At 39.0% G+C, this 25239-nt stretch overlaps 1 protein-coding gene across 6 annotated transcripts in view; it reads right to left on the bottom strand.

Annotated features, from left to right (window-relative positions):
• Positions 1-13053: 13053 nt before the first annotated feature.
• IL15 (interleukin 15) overlaps positions 13054-25239 on the bottom strand; it is an 82232-nt gene continuing 70046 nt past the window's right edge. For all 6 annotated transcript variants that reach the window (XM_059378650.1, XM_059378641.1, XM_059378624.1 and 3 more), the window contains 4 exons: positions 24799-24883; positions 18452-18496; positions 16491-16631; positions 13054-14045 (listed from right to left, as the gene is read on the bottom strand). In XM_059378650.1, coding sequence (XP_059234633.1) covers positions 13938-14045; positions 16491-16631; positions 18452-18496; positions 24799-24883 — 379 coding nt within the window. In that variant the 3' untranslated portion in view covers positions 13054-13937. The remainder of the gene's footprint in view (positions 14046-16490; positions 16632-18451; positions 18497-24798; positions 24884-25239) is intronic.

Raw genomic sequence — 25239 nt, 5'->3', positions numbered from 1 at the left:
CATATAAGAATGGCCCGTTGTTCATAGTGATTATCTCTAAGTGGTGGTACTATGTGTGATTTTACTTTTCTCTTTATTAAAACCCGAATTGCCTGTCTGATCTTCCCATAAAGAACATGTAAGACGAAAACTAATGAATGAAGAAGAGTTGATTGGGTCAATCACAATGAAACACACAGTGGTGTCGGGAACCGGGGAAGAATATCAACCTCTGGTCTATATAGGAAACACTTCCCCCAAAAGGAAGAATTGATTCAAAACACTCATTTTGGGCTACCTATTGGAATTGCTATGGGTCTCTTCCATGTTACCTGGTTTTGTCTCACCTATCTGACCTGACATTTTTCACTCTCACCTGCAGATGAACCAATGTGGAGATCTGCAGACTCATTCATCTATCCATCTAGTCACACCCATTTGCAAATGGAATGAATGCATGATTTACTAGTGCTCTGGAGATGCAAAAAAGATAATAATTTCTCCAAAGTGAGACTTGCTGCAAACCTTATGCCTATTCTGGGAAACAAATCATACCTGCTTGAAATTACTTGATTACACTCACCAGATAATATTGGTAACATGGCACGATGCAGAGATTTTTACTGAGGACTGTGAAGAGGGGGACAGATCCAGATGTCCTGGGTGCTATGGTAAAAGATTCTTGAGGAAGAATCAGCTAACCTTGAACCTTACAAAGTATAGGGGATTTGAATTTGCAGAAAGGAGGATTTTATTATTCTAGGATGTCATATCTGATGAGGTTAGGGAAAGAGGAAGTTTGAGGGAACGAGAGATATGGGGTTGGAAAATTAAAGCAGACTCATTTGATGGAAAGTTCCAGAACCCAGATTGAGGAATTTTTCCTTGCTCTCAAAAGTTAAGAATTAAAAAAAAAAAAAAAGAAAACTGATCTCCATAATTCAATTACTTAAATTTTCTCCGAATTTTTCTACAGAGCCACTTCCAGGCAATATCCTCCCCAACCAACAAGAGCTGATCCAGGATCACTGCACAAGCTGAATGTTAAGCACCTTCCTCCAGCCACTCAGAAACACCCTGTAATCCCTGAGACATAGCAGAATTAAGCTCAAACATGTTATGTTAGACCACCCTGCTGAATAGGACTAGTCATGGGGTTAAAGATCGGAGTCGGCATACGTGATGGTGGTAGGGATGGGGTATGTTTTTGGCTTTTTCCTCTAGGGGCTCTCTTCTCATAGAATTGGTAATGTGAGCAAGAATTCTATGCCTAGGAGTAGCCAGAGGGACTCACTTCTATTTAAGGATTAAGGAAGTGTTCCATCCTTTATTGGGTTTTTCCTGATGGTTTATTTTTACTCCCTTGGCCTTGGTGCCGAGTGTTGAAATTCAGAGGATGGGCTTAAAGTGTCAAAAGCCAGCAGCACCAACACTGCCATCATATAGCACAGCTCAACAAACTTGAAGTCATCAGAGCCCAAGCTAGTGATAGTCGCTAATACAAGTTTCTGCCTTCCTCTTCAGTACATATGTCTGTCTCAGAAATCTCTCAGGAAAAGATGGATCTGGCAGCCAGGATTTGTGTTCTGACACCATGGTTTCTAAGCTAACCCCATAATATAAAATATAAATCCCAGGATTTTCCAGTGGTTGTATGTATCACCAAATAGCTGCAGACACCGGGGAGATACACAGATATAAAAATGATAAAAATGATAGGCAGGTATATGGGGCCTATGACTAAAGACAGCCCATCCCAGTGATGTAAGGAACATTGGACTGAGCTGAGTATTTTGTAAAACTATAAATGGACTTCAAATAAGCCCCCGAAATCTCTCAGAAATGTCTGGAATGTCAAGGATACAAAAGAACCTAAGCCAATCTCAGAGATGACCAGAAAAGCCAGGGATCAGGCAGTCTTGGTCATTCTTTGCAAAATTTTACAGGCTCTGTGTTGGGTGAACCACTGGAATTCCCTGGTGACTGTTTAGGACCAGTCTCTCTGGAGACCCTGATTTCTTTCTTTCAAACACCGATCATCATTTCAGTTTGATTAATTTTCCTGGAGGTGGTTGCTAGGACATTAAAGCAGGATCTTCCAGAGTAACAATTTTGTTCTTAAGTTATTTGGGGAAACAGCTGTACAGAAAAGGTTAAATTATTAGTCTTCAGGGGAAATGATGTGAAGAGAAAATGAAAAATAATTTTGTCTTTGATGGAACAGAAAATAATCTGTGCAGCATGGAAGGACAAAGAAATCACAAAAACTTTAATATGAACCTGGAGTAAGAGATGCATGCCCTGGACAAGGCACTTGCCTTTTCCACTTTTCTGGAAGAAGAAGGAAGATCAAGATGGTTACAGAGGCAGAGAAAGAGCATCCAGGAGGTGAAAGGGATGAGGGCCCAGTGACAAGGGCAATAATCCTGAAGTCAGACTCATGGTATTGGGATGCCCTTCTTCACACATCATTTTCGGTCAGTTTCTATTCACTATTAAACTGTTTTATTTACCTCCTTCAAGAGACACACTTTCACCCATCAGGCTCCTTTCAGGACTCTTGAGTTCCCATAACACTCCCAAGAATGTGCTTCCATTTAGTACTCTATTGAGATAGCGATAAAGAGAACTGTGACTCTGCTTCCTTTTGCCCTACCTCATCCTCTTTGAAGTCTGGGCGATTTAACTGGGAAAGGTTGAAAACTCCGTTATGACACCCAAAATTCTATAGTACATATGATAGAGACAAAGGTAAAATGCTATGTGGTTTTGCACTTGCAAAGTATGGACCAATGGTAAGTTACCCATTTGTTGGCCATGCAACAAATTCTATTATCCATCCTAACAATGGTGTCCATAACCCTTTAATTACTTCTAGAATCAAAAAATATTCCGCTTCCCCCAATTCATTGCTAAAAGCAATCATCAGGTTCGTTCTTGTCATCAATTGGCATAATCAAAAATTTATATCATTGCCTTAATATGAGAATTGAGTTACTGAAAAATTATATGGTATTTCTAGAAGGGGTTTTATTCCTAGAGATTTGTTCTTAAAATTGTCTTTTTTGAGGGTCTATCAGTGAATTCTACTGTGTTGTATTTCCTTGTCTCTGGCTACCAACAGCCAGCCATGTACATGGCTCCTGATATAGATATCAGGACCAAAGAGGAGTTAAAGATGCTGGTGCAGACCTCTTCAATATATCTGAGTGGTCAGACACTTGGGGAGTTCCTCTCATGGGGTCACACTACTCATTGAAGATACCCAAAGTCACTTGGGAACATCAGAACAACCTGGAGAGCAGAACTAACACCTAGTATTGGGTAGATAAGTCAAATCCTCTCCCTTTAGACCAATTGCTAAAATCAAACAATAGTACTATAAAACAATCTTTGTCTTCCCCTCTGGATAAGCACCCAGAACCTCCTTCAGGAAGAGAAAAGAAAACACTCACACCTATGTTCTAGAAAAAAGGAAATAACCTTTATTCCCCACCCCCTCCTTTGGGGGGGATATTATCAATCAAGTTAATGGCTACAGCTTCCAGAAAGATCTCAGAAACAACATGAATTGTCACTGATGTACTTGCTAGCTCAGGGGTCCCCATGGAAAGGATGTTCATTTTGTAGCTAATGTAAATTACAGTGCCTGTCTTTCTATTTCAGTGATTTGAAGTGACATTCTATTAAAGGTGTTCCTGACATAAACAGAATTAGGTGGTAATGGGAGAATTAAACAAGAATTACGTTTGGCTGGTAACCTTGAGACTAATGGTCTTCAAGAATAACGCAAAAGTCTTTCTTTCTCTCCATTTTTTATACTGTGATTTCTCTTTACAAGTGGCAACTTCAAGGATTAAAAAATTATAGATTAGTACCTCTGTTTTCTGTCACATTTGTTTCCTACCACTGCTCAGAAACTTCATCAATAATGAGAACTTGATAGTAGGTCAAATTAGTGTAAGTTCCATGTTGATCATGACCTTGATACCTTGGTAATAATAATAAGAAGAAAAGTACTGACCAAATTGTCCGGCCTTTGTAGCTTAATGAGAGCATGAAATCATTCATTAGCTAGGGCAGTGAACTAAAGTCCAAGAAAGAGTAACCATGACCTTTTCAAACGCATTTAAGCCCCCACTTCACCTGACAGTTGGGAGTTTTGATGCAATGCAACCTAGACATACTTGCTTCTTGACAATCTAAGGACAAAAAAGTAAGATGAGTAACCAAGGTAATATATCAGATCAAAAATGAATATCAATATTGTAAGCAATTATATTCAGCAGCAGTAATCGGGTCAATATTGTAGGTTTTAGGGTAGTGAGATAGGTGTGAGCTAGCAGGTAGAATAGATTGAAAATGAGCTGGAAGAGAGGAAGAATTTTGGAATATCACAGTATTCGCTGTAGTAGGCGGCAATTAACGGATACAGTTTGCCCAAATAAGTGTTGAAGTTGAAATAAAGGTGAGAGAGGACATTGGTCAAATTAGCTGAAAGATAGCATTCCCAGGGCAACCAGTTGCTAAGCCTAAAAGCCTCACAAATAGGCAATTTGTTTTGCTACTTTACTGATGAACTTTGCTAGGTGGAAAAGACTGGAACTCTAATTCTGCTCGAGTCCAGGAGGTATTAAAATAGAACTCTCCCAAGGAAATTCTGGACATATGCAATACTGTACTTGTTTTTATCCGGAGGCTATCTTCAGTGGTGCTGGTTTTAACGCCTGAGTAATCGCCTAACCAGAGTAAGAGGAAACCATGGAAGGCTCAGGCAAGGAGATAGGGAACAAAGTTATCTAGTATTTACTCTGTACCAAGATCTGTAGTCAGCATCTAACTGAATTCACAATGATCCTGTCAGCTGATATTGTTTGTGCCTTTTTAGAGACAAGAAAATAGGCCTAGAGTAGTTAGGCAACTTGCCCAGCATCAGCTGATGGAGGCCACATTTTGTTCCTTGGCTCTCCCAGTATCTACTCGGTATTGGTTCCTGGAATGGTGGCCTCCTGAAGAGCTCAGAGGCAAAAGCTCTCCTGTGTCTAACTTTATGAGTACTGTACCTTTGTTATCCAGTGTGGTCCTTGGACACCAACATGGCACTTCCTCAGAGCTAATGAATCATAACCTGCATTATAACCAGATCCTGAGGTGGCATTAAAGTCTACTGAAAACTTTACAAGACATGGCACTGCCTGACCCTGTGACTTAATGGGGGGAGGGCGGGGGAGGGATTCCTTTTGATTCATGGAACACTTTAAGAACCTGATGAAAACTGTGGAATTTTTCTAGAAAAACAATGTATCCACACTGATAAACACACTCATCCTTACTTCCTGAGGGTTAGGGACTCCCTGAAACCCATGCATGTACAACCCACATGCCTGCAGACTCTAGGTTAAAAATACCTTCGAGAGGTGATCAAGGTAACAGGGAAATCAATACAGTATAAAGAGTTTGAAAAGTGAAAAACCATAGCCAAAAGAAAAAGCCCAATGCTGGCCTCAATCCCATGATCCAGAGATCATGACCTGGGCCGAAATCAAGGGTCAGATGTTCAACTGACTGAGCCACCCAGACACCCTGGTGTCGTCCCCAATGTCCACTCTTTCAATCATCAGCAGTACAATTATGTAAGTTGAACCACATACATATTCCTAGAAATTGGCAAACCATTTTCTTTAATTCACTTACATTTTCCTAGCAATTTGATCTCCATTTCTTTATTTATTCATTTCTTCTCAGGGGACTTGATCAATAGTTATTTGGAACTTCACTCCCAATGCGAAGATCTTTCACATGTGATAAAAGGTGTTCTTCAAAGATGATGTTTGGGTGTTACATCACTCTTGGGGACTTTAGGATATAGTTTCAACTATGATTTTAAGACTTGGCTTCAATAATTTTATAACTGCAGTTATTTATAAAGCTGTATATTCCAGATTTTGTATTATTAACTACAAATCTGCAGCAAAAAAGGACAAAAATAAATATATATATTTTTTATGCTGATGAGACTCTCCAGATTCTCAACTCTTTTTCACCATTTTGTAAATATACCTAAAACCATAAAGTGATCCAGTGTTGCCTGCATTCTTCATCCTTTTCTCCCTTTCCTTGGACTTTAGAAAATGCTTTTTTTTTATCCTAAAGAGTCCAGTTCCCTCCCAGTAAGATGAACTCTCAGGTCATCTGGAACTGATTCTGGACACACAGAGATATGAAAACAGATTCTCATCCACCCTCTCTTCCTTAATGAAGTTGTGATCTTGTCCAGGTCTTTACTAGTGTCTTGGTTTAGTCTTATTTGGCCTTTTACTAGTGTCTTTCTCTTCTCCATTTAAAAACAAATTCAAGAACTCTTGGTTCTGAATTTTGCTTACATTACTTCTCTCTTCCTCACTGTCCCTGCTGGAAGAGAATGTAATCTCATCTTGGTATAATTCCTTCACATATGTTTCTTTACAAAATTCAGAATTATTCTGAATTCGTTGCTGATTTTACAAAAAGACTACAAACAATTGTAAGTTCCTTTAAGTTTCTAAAGAAAATAAACCACAGCTACTTATTTAAATCTTCATAACAACTCAGACTTTGATTTTGCAGTGAGTCTGATGAAGTAATATTTTGTGCAAGTGACCAGTAATTAGTACATTTTAATGAAACTGAGACATTTGCAAAAGACACAATTAGGCACCTACATAATCATATCACCACTGAAACATTTCATTTTCTTCATTTTTATTTTAGTTTTAAATCAAACATTTGACACTTTAAAAAGATCAAATTTCAAGGTTAAAGATAAATTAGTCATATTCTGGAAACTTTTTTTTTTAAGATTTTATTTATTTGTTTGCGAGAGAAAAGGCCAGAACAAGCATGGGTAGGGGCAGATGGAGAAGGAGAAGTAGGCTCTCCCACTGAGCAGAGAGTCTAACTTGGGGCTCAGTCCCAGGACCCTAGGATCATGACCTGAGAAGATGGCAGACGGTTAACTGAGCAACCCAGGTGCCCCAAGGAAACTATTTCATGAGTGAATTAAAATCTGAATTTATTAAACTATTACATTGCATGGCTTTCTCTCTTTCTCAGTTTTAAAGGCTAAACACAAATCAAAATTGAAGTAAATTTCAATTTCTTACTCTTCACAATCACTGTGTTATCCTTGTTTATTTCAATCTGCTTAAAGAATGTGCCAGGCCAGAGCAGTGAAAATACCAACGGTGCTTGAGGCTGATTTGAACAAAGCTGAACACTTCAGAAGTAACTGTCAGCTGAATCCACTGGAGCTGATGGCCAGCCACATAACTGAGGTCTCCAAGTGAACTTCCACGTGGAATAAATATTTGCTGGGCACCTGGTTGGCTCAGTCAATTAAGGGTCTGCCTTCGGTTCAGGTCATGATCCCAGGGTCCTGGGATGGAGTCCTGCATCAAGGCTCCTTCTTATTCAGTGGGGAGTCTGCTTGTCCTTCTCTTTCTGCTTGCCAACTCCCCCTGTTTGTGCTCTCTCTCTCTCTCTCTGATAAATAAATAAAATCTTTTTAAAAAGGAATATAATGTTTATTAAAGGTAAGTAATAAATATGTCCCACCTTGCAGATCACATGTATATTATTAAAAACAATGTAACCCAAGCAATGTGTTTAAACCTTACACTTCCAAAAATATTTTTCAGGGAAGGGTATTTTACCATTGGCATCAATTTAGAGTCACTGACACACAGTGATCACAAAAGCAGACAGACTTTCAGTCAGTTTTATTATTCTCTGCAGACAATGCACCTACTTGAAGCCTACACCTCGTGATTCCACGGTCAGCCTTAGGTATGCCTGTGCTTGCAAATATTTATTCCTCTGAGCGCATTTTACATTCATTGTTTGAAATAAGACAAAGATGACTAAGAATGAAATAAATCTTTAGGGACATGTCAGCTTGGCTGAAAAATAACATGGTCTCATGGGAAACCAAGTTCCTTCAAACAGGGGAAGTCTCAGCCCAATCAGATGCCTTGCAGAGTTATGATCTCATTGTGTTGACAAGGGCTTATATTATACTTCCTTTTATCTCTTTCGGCTCAGAGTTCAGCAGACCTCTCTGTAAGGGGAAAGAGTTCCTCTGCTTTGCAAACCTACCCTATCTTACCAAAGTGGGGTGGGGAGACCTCTGCATTGGCCATATTACTCTTCAAAAAGACATTCGACTGAAAAGCAGGAAATAGCATCATCGTGACCATTTAGTCGAAGCCTGTGGCTGCCTGTTAACTTTTGCTTGGCAAGGAGAGGGACTTTGCTGATCTCCAGACACTACACCTGTGAAACACTCAAGACTCGGAGCCAAATGACCAGCAAAGACAATAACCATTTTAAAAAGTACTGCTTTATGCCCACAATTTGAATTAAATCCTTCTGCTACAGAAAGTGTGATGTTTCTCTTACGCTGCGGTGTGGATAACAGGCCGATGGTTTTCATAAACTCTGGAACACCAAGAGCTTTTGTTATACTGAAAAAAGTGGATATCTTGTCACATGAGATGTTTAAAGCGATGTTATTAATAATGCTGTGTATAACAGCTGCCTTTATTTATTCATAAATACAGCACAAACATCTTACTTGTCACAAGGAGAGGATTTTCTTTTACTATAAAAAGATAATTAATTCAGGCTGAACCAACTTAATGGCGCATTTACCATCTGGGCAAAGCAAACAAAGCACCAGAATAGAATTGTGTGAAGAAAAAAATAATCAAAATATGGAATAAAAATAATGCTTAAGCTCTGTTTTGATTTCTTTAACAACAAATAACTTTCCACCCCAAGTATTGTGCTCATGCTTATTTGAAAGGAAATGTAAAAGGCAATAGGGCATTTAAAAATACATAGCTGAACATAGACCACAATTTCAGGTGATTTCTTTCTGTCTATTTTTTACACATGAGCAACATAAGCAAAATGTTTCATAGGTCTGCATCTCTTCTCCTCTACACCCCCAAGGGACAGAAGGTCTTCTCGAATAAAATCATCTAGATAAAAGTGCTTTGTGAACTTTAAAGAACCATAAAAGTATAAGAGAATTAATATTATTTCCATCAGCCTGGTGTGTCCTTAGCAGAACTGATAGATATACTGGGGGCTTTGACTTTATTAAATCAACTCAGGAAAGTGAATTCTGTTAATGACCCATGATCTTGAAAAGCTTTGAAAAGATGGCCCTTACCATGGGGAACCATCACTGCCCTAACATTCAAGTCTCACCTATAGGCTTTTAGCTGCTTATCCAGAAATGCGGCTTCTTTCCTTTCCTCTCCATCAACATCTCAGATCTGTCCTTTCTCCACCACTGTGCAGCTGGACCTCATGAGTCCCTGGAGGCTATGGTTTCACTGGGCTTTCAAAGCTACCTCCTTGCCCGCCACCCACCCACGCACCAAGCCACACCCCTCTTGCACCTTTCCATCCCCTATTGTAACGATGCCTGGCCACCAGACAGCAGACGACCATCATTATATCCTGTGGCCTTCCTCTACCCCAGCTTTCTTGATGAAGATGACTGGTCTCCCTCACCTCAAAGAGTTCTCATTAAGAAGGGCACCTGGGTGGCTCAGTGGGTTAAGCCGTTGCCTTCAGCTCAGGACATGATCTCAGGGTCCTGGGATCGAGTCCCGCATCGGGCTCTCTGCTCAGCAGGGAGCCTGCTTCCTCCTCCCTCTCTCTCTCTCTCTCTCTCTCTCTCTCTCTGCCTGCCTCTATGCCTACTTGTAATCTCTGTCAAATGAATAAATAAAATCTTTAAAAAAAAAAGAAGTGACCAAAAAATCCTTTTTTCAAAAGGGCTTCCTGGTGTAAAGATTCAGAACAGATTCATTCCAGCTGGCCTTAGAACCCAAAACTGGATTCACATATTAATCCTGATGACAGAGGCATATATAGTGCAAACAGGTTTGTTGGATTTGACAGCAAATGAATAATTACTTACCAAAGTTGGTCTCCATTAAGTGTTGCAAGGTGTTCATTAAAGGACTCCAGTAATGAGGTCCATGAAAGACGATGTTATTAGAAATACTTTCATTACCCTGGGGTTAAGAGGTAAGGGGATTTTGCCGTCGACTCTTTTCTCAACTAGAAACAAAGCCTGCTGTATTTTTCACACACACACCAGAAAAAAAAAGCCTCTTTTTGGAATATAAAGCGAAATCTTTACCACCAATATCCTTACCTGGCCTATGAGACCATCTAGTATTTATCTTATCAGCTTCTTTCATTGCTTGTTCTGACCCTAGCCACTCTGGCCTTCCTTCGGCTCTTTGAATGTGCTCTCATCCTGCCTTACTGAAGATTTTGGCAGGATGTTTCTCAGGTGGATTCCCCCCAGCCCCCCGTCCGCCGCCACACAATCCGTCTTTATACTGCATAGCAGAGCTCAGACACCACTGTTTGAAAGAAGCTCTGACAGCTTGAAAGGATCTGCCGCTTCCTTTCTGTGCTCACCTGGTGCCCTTCGGAGAACTGGTAATCCTATAAGCACGCGAGCGGTTAATGGGGTAACAGGATTCTCCTCCGGGAATGTCAACCCTGTGACGGCCGAACGTAAGGCTGCCGTCACAGGGTTGACAGGGTTGACACAGTAGGTTTTCAACAAACCAGGTTATGATCCGGCTGAAGGAGTAAGACTTCTTTCATGAGAGTGAGGATGATGAGGAAAAATCACTTTTAGGGTGATGCTAGACCCTCTGGTAATTTCCATAAGTGCTGACACAGCTTGTAGAAACTCAACGTACAATCTTCCGTTTGACATCTGGGCAACAATCTCCTCTCCAGTTCCTCTAGCGGTCAACTGATTTTGAAATCTAGGATGAAAGAGGTAAAATATAGGACTGTCCAAAGTTCAGAAATACCGGAAATAAAACCAGTCAATCCTTTAAGTGGTAATTCATGAAAGTTTATTGAGCACACACCACAAAGGCAGCCTGTAAACCAGAAGCATCCGTATCAAACTACAGAAGGCAGCTCAGGGGTATATGGTTACAGAGTAGTGGCTTTAAAGGTGAGAGAGCAGTGATGATTTGTTCTTTGCAGTGATTGGTTATATTAGAATTTTCTTAAATGAAAGGGAATTGGTCAATGGTTACCTCATATCAATCTTGGGAAACAGCTTAGGTTTTGCTTATGATTTTCAGATGCATAAACAGGAAATGATCCAGTCAGGTTAGTCTTGCCAAATAAGCTAAATCAGGGTTTGTTTGTATGAACAAACTGGTTTTGTCTGCTCAGGCAATTTTCAAGGCTGGTCTCCATTTTGCTTTTTAACAAGGACAAAGTCACCGCTATTAATGATTCATTAATTTTTCTTCTATGTTCCATCAGATAGATTATACAATTAGGGGACTTTTCAATGAAGCTAAAGTTTGCCTTGCATAATAAATTTCTTAGTGAAAATAAAATTCAATCATCAGACACATTCAGAAGCACTGAACTAAATCTCTATGGAAATGGGATTTCCTCTGGGCAAAATATTTATACATGACATGCATATGTTAACTGTGACTCACATATGAATGCAGAGAACTTGCCTGAGATAACACAGATGAAGGAATAAAAATGCCTTCTCTCGTATTTCTGGGGGTGAGAGGGGGAATGGATCGATCACAGACTTGGTTTTCATATCATATACGTTGGTCTGACTTTACGAGCCTCTGAATTTGATGGACGGAAAGAGTAACACATCAAAACACATAGAAGCTCCTCTCACAAGACTAATAGCAAAAGAAAAGAATTCCATCGATTCTCTGTTCTAAGGTAAAGACTGAAAGTATGTAAAACTAGGCTTGTGACTGGGTTTTAACAATCTCTGGACTCACAGATTATGTGTTGGTTCAGTTTACATGTCCATGTCTTCTGCCTTCTAACCCGTTTTTTTTGCTTATTGCCAGGGAGAGTGTAGAAATGATATTCCCTCATATATCTTTTTATTCATTTGAAATTTTAAAGAGGTAACAATATAATCCATCAAAATGACTCCAGACTGTAAACCTAATTTTTATTAGGCTTGCCTTTGCTATTTGAGCTTCTAAATCTATGGATTTGTGCTTTCTTTATTATATGTAACATAAGGCAAATGCTTTCAGCATTTAGGGCAATAGGTGAGATAAAAACAACGTATTCTAGTCCGCACAAATAACACAGGCTGACTAATTAAGGAGGACGGTTCAAGAAGGAAAAACTCTGAACACAAATAAGAAACTGATCTTGTTGAGAATTCAGACCCAAACAATAAAATTTAGGTTGTTTTACATACTTCTTTTCTTAAGTTAGCTAAGAATGTATTAGGAGCTGTACCTCTATGCCTTGAGTTCCTTAAGATTAACTGAATTGACCCAGACTAATTAACTAATGTGGGAGGAATTCCAATTGTGAACACTGGAAAATGCCAAATTTTAAACCCACCTGTGTTCGCCTATACAAGCAGAACGGATCATTGGTTACTAAAAGATACTTTTGGTGATATGGCTGCCATTATGATTTTTCTTTCCCATTCCAGCAGAAACTGGAAGGAGGCTAACTTTTGTTTAAGGATTAGACTGTCAACTTACAGTTAAAAATGGTGCATTTTTCCTATTCTCCATCAATAGAGAGGCTATGAAGAAAAAAAGTAAAAGGTAGATTTTTAAAAATCCATTTTGGATGAAATTAAAACAAGCAAACAAAACCCCTTGCCACAATCGCAATCCCTAACCTTTCAAGTGTGGCTGTCAAATACTATTTGGCTGGACCGATATCAGGAACAAACTGATAGCTGACACAAGACTCTTCAAAAGTCAAATAGGATGTAGATTTCTCCAAAACTATCTCAAAAGAAATGTTTAAGCATACATTGACTAGAGCAATGATATACATGAGCATGGACGGGGTACTGGAGGATAAAAGAATGTTTTGATAGAGAATTAGTTCCTATTGTGAAAAAAAGCAAAATCAAACTCGTAGGACATCAATTCCTACCCTTTAGCCCCTCAGTGAAAAACGCCACAAGTGAAAAACGCCACAGGTGAAAGAAATTGTGAGGAGACAAAAATATTTCATTTTAGTCATAGTTTTATTTAAAAAATGTTGTAAATTTCAGACAGTATAGTGTAAAAATATATAAACAATTATTTTATGTCAGATAATGTTGGCTCTAACAAATCAACAGTTTTTTTTTTATTATACAAACATGGCAAAAAAAAGTGAAAATAAAACACTTCACTCAGGAAAGCATGAAATATTAACATCATTACAACCATGAATTCTCTATACACGATTCTACCTACCAGTGAAGGTTTATTATTGCCATTCCCACCCAAGATTTACTGATGCATCATACATGCCAGGTTCGTGCACTGTCTTTAGTAACAGGTGCTTCTGATATCAATAACTATGTTACAGAGTAAAGTTCCCGTTCCCCACCTATTTCTCCTTCCTCATTGGGAGTCAATTCTTCTTCCTTCTGGGACACCCACTGGAGAGGTGAGTGAAGGCTTGTGGTTAGGGGTTCCTAACTGGCTGGAGCACACAGCTGACCTTCCCCAGTGGTGCTCAGGCCCACCAGCTGTGTAATTCCACTCTTGCCCTTGAAGGAATGTCCCCTATGTCCTTACAAGGGGTAAATATCAGTGCAATTTCAAAGGATAAAGTAGGTACACCGTTTTATTCAATACTTTATATTATGCCACAAATATGTACAACTTCAATAATAAATTAAGAATAAGTGAACAAAATAAGTATGAGGACAGTTCATAGACACCACGTAATTCAATGCCATTTTTCTGCCTTCATTTCCAAGAGTTCATCCAATTCAAGATTCCGGATCATCCTCTTGTTAGAAAAACTGGTTTGGGCAGCCCATGTGAACTGCAGAGGGTTTCACTGCTTTACATCATGGGAAGATGTTTGTTAGTAGCAGAAATGCTGAAGAGGATCTGTTACAATCAAGAATTATGGAACATTTGTACAATATGTAAAAAACTCTGAAAAAATTCTTTAATATTTTTCTCCTCCAGTTCCTCACATTCTTTGCATCCTGTTTCAGTTATGTTCTGCCAAATAAAAAGAAAGGATTAGATGGGAAAGTCTACTGTATATCCTTCCTGGGAATATCCCATCATTTGAACCACATGCTGAAGTCTTGAGACATGAAAACTTTGGCAAATTAATATCATGGTAGGAGGCACCACTGGGAAAGGGAACTGGGAGATTTGACTGAGGTTTATTTTTCCTATAATAGGTTAAAGACATTGGAAAAATAAACCATGGCTTTCTGACCATGGACTTCCTGCTGAGCGCCCTTGAGTGGTCATTTACTCTTCTGGTCATCTACCCCAGCATCACATCCATGCCTCCCCACACGGCACGCAGGGGCCTTGAAGTGTCCCTCGCCTGTTTCTCTCACCTATCCCCATAGGACATAGCCTAAGTACACTGAGCTCATGCCTTTTGCCCCATGCACACACATCATGCTATTAGCTACACCGCCATGTTGGCTTTTCTATCTGTATGTCCCTCATCACTATTTTAGCTACCACTGCCCAGGTGCTGTCTCCACTGGGAAGGCGTTCCTGAACCTAGGAGTTCCCTAGGCTGGGCTCAATGTTCCATCCCTACATCCTCAGACTCCCACATCATTTATTATATTGATATTAGGGGAGTTTCATGCTTTTTATGCTACTATTCTCTAGGCTTTTCTAAGAGCTCAAAGCCACACAGTTTTGTTTCCCTAGCATTTAGCATAGGGCCTAGCACATGGTAGTCACCCAGTCATTACCAGTTGAATTGAACTATTTAGGTAAAGATCACAAGTTGTAATTCAAACAGTTTCATGGCCAACTAGAATCTTCCAAATGCAGTCATCACAAATAAACTATTTAGAGATCGTCTGAACCATGAAAGCCATACCAGCAAAAACCAAAAATTAGATTTTACATCCATTAAGCATTCGAAATTCAGATTCACCAACATTTATCAAGCACATACTCTATGCCAGGCACTGTCATATTCCATATAGCACTGTCCTCCTGGAAGATTATCATGTCAGCTGACAAAGCAGAGATATTCACATCATGCATCTCAGTTGACATAATCAATGAAATTCTCAGACTGTACAGCCTGCCTGCTCCTTCTGCTAGATGTGCAGAACACACCACATCACGGTCACAGTGACCGTCACCATGGTCATCAAGAGCTCACTAGGGATGTTGTTAGGAGTTATCTGTTGCCTGGTTCAGCCTTTCTACCAATAACATAGGAATAACATATCACAAGAGTATTTTAAAGATCAGTATGTTCATTTCATAAATACATCAACTGTCTAGAATATGCCAGGCAATGCTTGGGGAGTTGGGATACAGCACTGAAAAAAAAAAAATACAACACAAAAATAACTGCCCCTTTGAAACTGGCATTCGAATAGGGAAAAGCAGACAAAAGCCATTAAGGAAAATGTCAACTAGTGGGGCATGCAGATAAGGGGATGGGGCATGGGAATGGGTTGCCACGTGAGGAGCTGACAGCACTGAGAAGGTGACATTTCAGCAAAGACCTAGAGCAACCTGGCATGTTTCAGGCAAGTTCACAGCGTCCGACCATCCTAGCTGAGGAGCTCCATAGTTTTCAGTCGCCTCTGCCTAAACACCCTTCCTGGGAGATGAGGTTCATTCCCTCTTGTCCTGATTTGGTAGAGAAACCTCTAAGGCAGAATCCCAGCCCTCTTACCTGCCTTCCTTTTGGCCACTGGAATTAATAAATAACTGAGCTATTACTCATTCCTTTCTGATTGCTTTATTTATGCTTTACTTTATGGTGGATCCCTTAAGAGCAGAGACCGATTTGGGCATGGCCCCAATTCTCTTTGAATTATTAACGTTTTTATTACTACCTTATTGCAGCATTTGTCCTGCCAGTGGGTAAGAAGAAGACATCCCCCAAAGTGAATCTGCTTGGGTATGAATCCTGGCTCCCCATTCCACCAACTGTGCTAACTGGAGGAAGTGATTTCAAGCCCTGAGTGCTGTAATTTCTTCAACCTTAAAACAGACACAAGGATAGCTATCTCACAGATTTATTATGAGGACGCAAGGAATTACCCCATTGCCGCTGAAGAGCAGTGTTGTCTGGCATAGAGTAATAACCGAATAAATGTGAATTGGGTCGTGACGCAAAACACTTAACTACGTAATTAGATTCATGTCTCTGCACAGCACCTGGGGACAAACACCTCGAGGTCAATAACCTCCCTGGTTCACCAGTGTCCCTCTTGCCCCAAAGTGCACCGCCTGGTGTCATGCAGTAAATGTCCACTAAGTAAACTGGTGAGCTAGTTCAGGGCTGTGCCCATGGTAAGTGATGGTGGCCACTCCACCAGCGTGAACTCACTCTCCCAAGAGCACCCCCAGAGGATCTGCTTGTCCTTTACATCCAGCCAATGACCTCACCCCACCAAGCCAGAATAATCAAACAAAGCTCCATCCGACTAGTGAAAAACTCACCGCATTAGAAGATAAATTACTGTTTGCTTGGATGATAATGTTATGTATTGTTTCATTAAGAAGGTTAGCATGACTGAATTCAAGCAAAACAACACGTAACTCCAGGAGAAAGCAGTTCATCGCTGTGACTTTGCAGCCGGGCTAAAAATAGAGTTACAGAGAATCATTGTGAAAAAAACAACAATCTTTCCATTATTCATGTTTACATAGATGTAATTTTGATTTTTTAAAAAAGTCAATCCAAATACTTTATAAAGAAGCACAATATCCCTAAGAAGTTTTATATAGGAGACAGTTTTGTGTTTTTTTTTTTTTCTTTTTTGGCTTTGAAATCAAATCCCAAACAAACTGACAACAAAACAATCTAAGAGGATGGTGATATTACATGGAAGAGTGAACATAAGTCTAGAAAACATAGAAATAATAGGCTACTTTTTCTCACTGAGAACATTTCCTCCTTGTAAAAGGGTGGTAATATCAGCCTGAGACTCTCCAAACATTAGTATGTCTAGTGCACTGAAAGAATTTTTAGAATCAGATTGTGTTGTTAACATTTTCAACAGTGATAGCTGCTGATCTTGCTATTTCTGCAAGTTCCAAAGTTCCAGAAACAGAAGTGATTCCAAGAAATGGATTAGAAAAATCAGCATTGGAGCACTGCCCTCTCATGGGCTGGCCAAATCCGAAAGGCATTTTCAGATTCCACAGGAATATGTTTCCCACAACGCTTACTTGAACGAAAGCCTAAACTTCAAAGAAACATTGATGACTGTTTGGAGGTTTGACCACCGCTTGTTTGACCTTCTGTTCTCACTGCCTCACACAGTGCCTGGGACCCAGCAGGCACCCCACAGCAGTTGCCCAGGACTGAAGAGTAAATGCTGCCCCATATAGATAGATAGATAGACAGATAGAGAGAAAGATAAAATAACAGATACATAGATAGACAGATAGATAGATAAAACAGGTTCAGAAATGTTTAGTGAATTCTAAGGTAACACAGCTAGGAAGAGGCTGAATCAGAGTTTATATCTAAATTCCAAACACAGTTTCTTTCTATAACCCATGAGTTACAAGGTTATCTTCTTGCAATAAAAAAAGAAAAAAAAAAAGCAATCTCGGGAGTTTGGGTGGTTAATTGACTTCTCTCTACTTTGGGAAAATGGAAGGCATGCTGAAGCCAAAGAGCCAGACAATTTTTATATGTAGTAGCACTAGCCAAGTGGTTGAAGAAAGTCTGTTTCTTTCTAGTTTGTGGTGAAGGCTTCCTCCCAAAACTAAGAAAGTCTTCACAGGAGCAATATCTATTTCAGAGAGGTTCTAACTGAACACTAATGGAGAGCGGACTCATGGTTCTCCACGCACACACGTAGAGTTTGTTTCTGATGAGGTGACACGCCTTTGGCAATTTCAAGGTATTAATGAGACAAATTCAAGATCATTTATGAATTCTGATAGGTTTTTATGAGTTGTGTTTATTTCTTTTCTCACATAGAGGGTAAGCAGCCAGAATCCTTTTCTGACAATTGTAGAGATTCATTCAAAATGTAGAACATGGATGCATTTAAGTGATTTGTAGAAAATTTGATTAAGGGTTGTAATACACTACAGCACTGGAAAGGACAGATAGGGTGGATAGTTTTAAATTCAATCAGTTAACCCAATTTTCTTTTAATTGCATCACAAAACGTATAATATGTTTTGTTTGACATTGAGGGAAAGGGCTGTTTTATATTTTGATTTGGTACCATCATGAAAATAGCATCTCTGTAGCTCTTTGTCCCCAAGTCCCACAACCTCAACAATTACTTACAAAATTCATTGATCATATGTTGTCAGAACACACCAAAAGTCAGATTTAAAAACTATACACGCTTCAGTAAATTTATGAAAATATACTTCTTCAACTTTTGAAAACTGGAAAACATAACAATTTTCAAAAAAAAATAAACTATACTCACATGAGCATCACTTTCAGTATATAAAGTGGTATCAATATGTATAGACTGAAAGGAAACAAAATTAGACAATATGAAAAACTATGCCCTGCTTTAGATATAGTGAGAACTACTGAAAACATTAAAGTAAGCTTTTGAAATTATTTTTTCATTTTGAGAGAATTTCAGATTCATATACAACTCTAAGAGCAAATAGAGATCCTGTGTCCCCTTCGCCACTCCCCCAGCAATAATACCATGCATAACCATAGTACGATATCACCACCAGGAAACTGACATTGATACAATCCACACACCTTGTTCAGATCTCACCAGTTCGAGGTGCGCTAAATGCGTGTGTGCAGTCCTACTCAATTTTATCAGATGTGTAAATTCATGTAATCACCTCCACAATTATAGTTACCTCACCATTAAAATCCTCCTACTACTATTTTATAGCTCAAACCACCTTTCTTCTTTTCTTTTTTAATTAACATGTAATGTATTATTTGTTTTAGGGGTACAGGTCTGTGAATCATCAGTCTTACACAATTCGCAGCATTCACCATAGCACATACCCTCCCCAATGCCTATCCCCCAGCCAACCCATCTCTTCCACCCCCCTCCCCTCCAGCAATCCTCAGTTTGTTTCCTGAGATAAAGAGTCTCTTGGGGTTTTCTCCCTCTCTGGTTTCATCTTGTTTCATTTTTCCCTGCTTTCCCCTATGATCCTCTCTCTTGTTTCTCAAATTCCTCATATCAGTGAGATCTTATAATTGTCTTTGTCTGATGGACTTATTTCGCCGGTATGGTATAATACCGTCTAGTTCCAACCACCTTGTTGCAAATGGCAACATTTCACTTCTTTTGATGGCTGCATAGTATTCCATTGTGTGTGTGTGTGCATGTGTGTGTGTATATATGTATGCGTGTATATATGTATGTGTGTGTATGTGTATGTATGTATATAGTTATATATCTATATCTATATATCACATCTTCTTTATCCATTCATCTGTAGATGGTCATCTGGGCTCTTTCCATAGTTTGGCTATTGTGGACATTGTTGCTATAAACATTCAGGTGCACACGCCCCTTCGGATCACTACATTTGTATCTTTAGGGCAAACCACCTTTCTTAACACACATTCCAACCCCCACCTTTCTAATCCCGGGCAACCACTTCTCTCCTCTCTATTGCTGTATCATTTCAAAAATGTTGTATTAGTGGACTCATAGTATATAACTGTTTGAGATTGGCCTTTTGTATACACTATTTTTTGAGCAGTTCTAGCTTTATAGAACATGAACAGAAACTACAGAAAGTTCCCATATATCCCCTGCCCCCGGCCCCAGTTTCTCCTGTTATTAATATCTTGCATTTGCATGGTACGTCTATTACAACTGATGAGTCAGTATTGACACACTTGTAACAAACGTGCATTGGGATTCAGCCTTGATGCTGTAGGTCCTGAGTTTTAACAAGTATATAATGACATGTACCCACCATTACAGTATCATTTGCAATAGTTGCTTTACCACAAAGATCACCTGTGTTCCATCTATTCATCTCTCCTTTCCCCCTGACCCCTGGAAATTTCCCACTGATGTTTTTGCTGTATCCATAGTTTTACCTTTTCCAGAAAGATATATAGGTGGAACCACAGTATGTAGCCTTTTTAGATGGGCTTCTTTCACTTAGCGGATATGCTTTTGAGGTTTCTCTTGTGTCTTTTCACGTCTAGCTCATTTCTTTTTATTGCCAGATAATATTCTATTGTACGGATGGATGTACCACAGTTAGCCTATTCGGATCAGCTTTTTTTCACCCAGCATAAGAATACTCTGGAGATCTGTCCAACTTGTTGTATCAGTAATTCTTTCCTTATATTCGCTCAGTATTGTTCCTCGATATAATTTACGACAGTTTATTCATCCATTGAAGGGAATTTCACCGTTTTCTGTTCTTAGCTATTACAAATAAAGGTCTATGAACATTCATGTGCCTGTTTTTTGTGTGGACATGAGTTTGCATTTCTCTGATATAAATGTTGAGGAGTGCAACTGTTGGATCATATGGCGAATGCATGTTTTATTTTATAAAAAACAGTCAAGCTATTTTAGAGGAGCTGTAAATTCTTATATCCTCATAAAAAATGTGTGACCCAGTTTCTCCACATCCTTGCCAGCATTCAGCATTATTACTACTTTTTAATTTAAATATTCTTATAAGTGCATAGTGATGTCACTGTGGTTTTACTTTGCATTCTCTAAATAATGGATAGCCATTTATTGACATTTTCTCCCAGAAAAAGATATTCATATTTATAATTTCTTCATTTCTAATCTGCATACTTTTGTTCTTTTTCTTGCCTTGCCAATTTAGCTCAAATTCCAAGACTGTGTTGAATAAGAGTGGTGAGAGATGACATATTTGTCTGGTTTCTAATCTTAGGGGGAAAACATTCAGTCTTTCTCCATTAAGTATGATGGTAGCTCTAGGTTTTTGTACATGCTCTAAATCAAGTTGAGAAAGTTACTTCTCTTTCCTTGTTTGCTGAGGAATTTTACTAGGAATTGGTCTATTCTTAAAATGCTTTTCCTCCATCAATTGATCCAACCATGTGATAATCTACTTTTGCCTATTAATAAAGGCGGATTGCAGAGACTGATTTCCCAAATAGGAAGCATGTCTTGCATACCTGGAATTAATCCCATTTGTCATGGCATATACTTCTTTTGATACGCTGCTGGATTTTATTTGCTATTTTATTGAGAATTTCTGCATCCAAGTTTATTAGAGGTATCTGTCGCTTTCACTTTTGGTATCATCTTTGCCTGGTTTTAGCATCAGGGTAACACTTGCCTACGTGAGTTAGAAAGTTTTTCTTCTTCTATTTTTGGAATAGATTGTAAGAGATCTATTTAGGAAGAGAGTGTAAAATCAGTGTTAATGTTTCTTTGTTTGGTAGGAGCTCCAGTGAAACCAGGTGGGCCTAGGGATTCTTTCTGGGGAGATTATTTTTGGTGAATTCAGTGTCTTTAATGGTTATAGTAGTTTGGTGATTGTTTATTTCATCTTCATTACATTTTGGTAGTTTGTGGTTTTGAGAAATTGGTCCATTTCCTTCAAGTTGTCAAATTTAGAGAATAAAGTTGTTTATAGCTTTCCTTTATTATCCTCTGAATATCTGCAGATTCTGTAGTGATAGCCTCTAATTTCAGTTCTGATATTAATGGTTTATGTCATCTCTTTTTTAATCTTTGTCAGTTTTTCTAAAGGTTTATCAATTTTATTGATTTTCCCCCAAATAATTAGTGTTATGTTTCATTAAGTTTCCCTATAATTTTTTATTTCAATTTCATTAATTTCTGCTCTTATCTTTACTTTTTTCCTTCCTTCTGCTTGTGTTAGGTTTATTTTGCTCTTCTCTTTCCAGTTTTTTGAGGTGGGAACCTCAATTGTTGATCTGAGATCTTTCCTCTTTCTTAACATAATCATTAAGTTTTCTAAATTTCCCTCTCGGTAATGTTTTCTCTAAATCCCACAGATCTTGATGTGTCGTATTTTCACTTTCATTCAAGTCTATGTACTATTTTATATCCTGTGAGATTTAATCTTTGACCCATGGAATATTTAGAAATATATTATTTAATTTCCAAGTGTTTGGAGATCTTCCTGCTCTATTTGTGTGATTGGCTTCTACATGATTCCACTGTGGTCAAAGAGCACATTCTGCATGATTTCAATTCTGATAAATTTGTTAAAGTGTGTTTTATGGCCCATGATACGGTTAGTCTTGGTGAACAGTGCCTGAAAAAAATACCAATTCCTCATCGGTGGGTGAAGTGTTTTATCAATGTAAATTAAATATTGTTGGCTGACTGTGTAGTCCAGTTCCTCTATATTCTTTCTGAGTTTCTGTCTTGTCATTCAGTTTGTTCCTTAGGAGGTGGTGAAGTCCTCAACTGTAATTGTGAAATTGCCTCTTTCTCCTCTCAGTTTGATTAGTTTTAGCATCTTGTATTTTGAGGCCTTGCTATTTGGTGTGTACACATTTAAGATCACATTTTCCTGGTGGATTAATCCCTCACCATTTTGTAATGTATCTCTGGATCCTAGTAGTTTTACTTGCTGTAAAGTCTAGTGATTTTACTTGATGATATTAAGAGAGCTACGTCTGATTTTTACAATTATTGTGCATTATGTGTATTGGCTTCCTAGAGCTGCAGTAACAAAAATATCAAAATGAGGGCTTAAAACAACAACAATCTTATTCTCTTATAGCTCTGGAAGTTGGAGGTCCAAAATCACGATGTCAGTAGGCCAGGACCCCTCTGAAGGCTCTAGGACAACCCTTCTTTACCTTTCCCAAGTCTCCAGTTACTCAGGCAATCCTGGACTTTCTGTGGCTTTTAGCTTCATCATTCTATTTTCCTTTGCCTGTAGCCTCCAAGTTCAGGTGGCTTTCTTCCCTGTTACTCTCTCTGTGGTCTGTCCTCTCCTTAGAAGGTCAGTGAGTCATGGAGTTGGGGTCCAACCCATGCCAGTAGGACCTCACCTTAACTAATTACATTTGCAAAGACACTATTTCCAAAGAAGGTCACATATGGAGGTTCCAAGGAGACATGAATTTTTTTTTTTGCGGGGGTTGTGGGCAATACTCTACAACCCATTACAATATGGTACATTCTCTCCTCCTTTCAATTTCTACCTACTTATATCATTGTGTTTAAAGAGATTTCCTTGTAGACAGCAAAATATTGTTTGTTTTTGTTACCAATTTGGCCAATCTCTGTCTTTTACTTGCATTCTCCTTCCTCTCTCCTTCTGAGATGCTAATGCTAAGAATTCTGGATCTTGGGTGCCTGGGTGGCTCAGTTAGTTAGACTTCAGACTTGATTTTGGCTCAGATCATGATCTCAGAGTCATGAGATCAAGCCCAGCATTGGGATCCATGCTCAACACAGAGTCTGCTTTTCCCTCTACCTCTGGTCTTCCCCCCACTCTTCCTCCCTCTCTCTCTAATAAATAAATTTTAAAAAAAAAAAATTTTAAGAGTGTTTTTATTATACCAAAGATCCCTGAGGCTTTTTTTTTCAGTGTGTTTTATATTATTCTATCTTCAAGTTCACTGTCTTTCCTCTGTCATATTCTTTCTGCTAGTGAATCTCTCCAATTTGTTTTATATTTCAGTTATTGTATTTTTCAGTTCTGTCATTTCCACTTGGTTCCTTTTACATATTGCATTTCTTTGCTAAGACTTTGTTTTATTCAATTGTTTCAAAGGTATCTGTAATTGCTTGTTGGCACATTTTTATGATGGCTGCTTTAAAACCCTTGTCAAGCAATTCCAACATCCAATCCATCTCAGTTTCAAAGTCTATTTCAGTCATTTCTGAGTAAAGTTGTGATGTTCTTGCTTCTTGGTATAATGAGTGAGTTTTAGCTGTATCCTAGTATTGAACTTTATGTTAGGAGACCCTGGTCCCATTTAAATTGTGTATTGGCTTCCTAGAGCTGCAGTAACAAAAATATCAAAATGAGGGCTTAAAACAACAACAATCTTATTCTCTTATAGCTCTGGAAGTTGGAGGTCCAAAATCACGATGTCAGTAGGCCAGGACCCCTCTGAAGGCTCTAGGACAACCCTTCTTTACCTTTCCCAAGTCTCCAGTTACTCAGGCAATCCTGGACTTTCTGTGGCTTTTAGCTTCATCATTCTATTTTCCTTTGCCTGTAGCCTCCAAGTTCAGGTGGCTTTCTTCCCTATATCAGCCACCCTGTTTAGGTTTAGGTTTGGACTTCTGTTTAGAAGCTGTGGTTTCAATGACAGTATAGCTTTCAGAATCTTTGTGGTGCTAATTTGAAATGCTTGGTTCACTTGGTGCCCCCAGGACTCCCACTGGTCCCTGCTGTGTCACCCCTTGTGGTGGAAAGCAATCCCCGGGCTGTAGTGGTCCTCAGTGGGGCTCCTGCTCGCTTTCGCCCTGCAGGTTCTGCCAGGCCGGCTGGTGTCTCCAGGTGAGGGGGGGTTTCCTAGCCACAGGACAGACAGCTCCTCCCTGGGTCAGGCCATGCTCCCTACAAGAGCCGCCAAAGCTGCCCTGTTTCTTTGCTGGAGACTCGAGTCCCTGGACTGTGGTGACAGAGAGCTCTTCATACCAGGCCACTTACAAATTGAGTTTTAAAGATAATTAGGATCTGAAAGGTGTAAGTAAAAGATTTCACTTAAGGATTTTCCAGGCTCATGAACTGCTACAAAAATATTGTTTCAAGTGAGATTTCATGAAGACCGACAGCAGAACACAGGGAGAGGCATACTCCATAGCAATCATACCAGAGAGCTTATGGAAAAATGAGTACTCACTTGAATAATTTTGTCAATTTTTTCCAAATCCTTTATTACAAACTCCCATTTCGCCTCTGTTTTAGGAAGACCTGCACTGATAGAGCTGAAAGCAAAACCAAAGGGCAAAACATTTTGAATGGATATAATAATACTGATGGAATATTACTTGATGAATAATACTTGATGAATATTACAGGCAAAAGAGCAACCAAGATTTTTTTTTATTTTGATCACTGAAAAGGTAAGTGTTATCCTTGCCTTTGTGCATTCAGCAGACTTGTAGATGAATATAAACACCAAATAAATAAATATATATATATATATAAAACTCCTTGGTATCTGAGGCTAACTTATGGACTGACCTACCGGGATTAGGGATAAACCTAATTTGGAAAGATAACTTATAAATAACCTGGTGTAATCTATCACAATGGAATAAACATAGCACCTGATGTGCCA

This window comes from Mustela nigripes, chromosome 1 (assembly GCF_022355385.1).
Source record: "Mustela nigripes isolate SB6536 chromosome 1, MUSNIG.SB6536, whole genome shotgun sequence".
Taxonomy (NCBI): Eukaryota; Metazoa; Chordata; class Mammalia; order Carnivora; family Mustelidae; genus Mustela; species Mustela nigripes.
The sequence above is the reverse complement of the archived record's forward strand: the minus strand, read 5'-3'. Positions and strand labels throughout refer to the sequence as shown.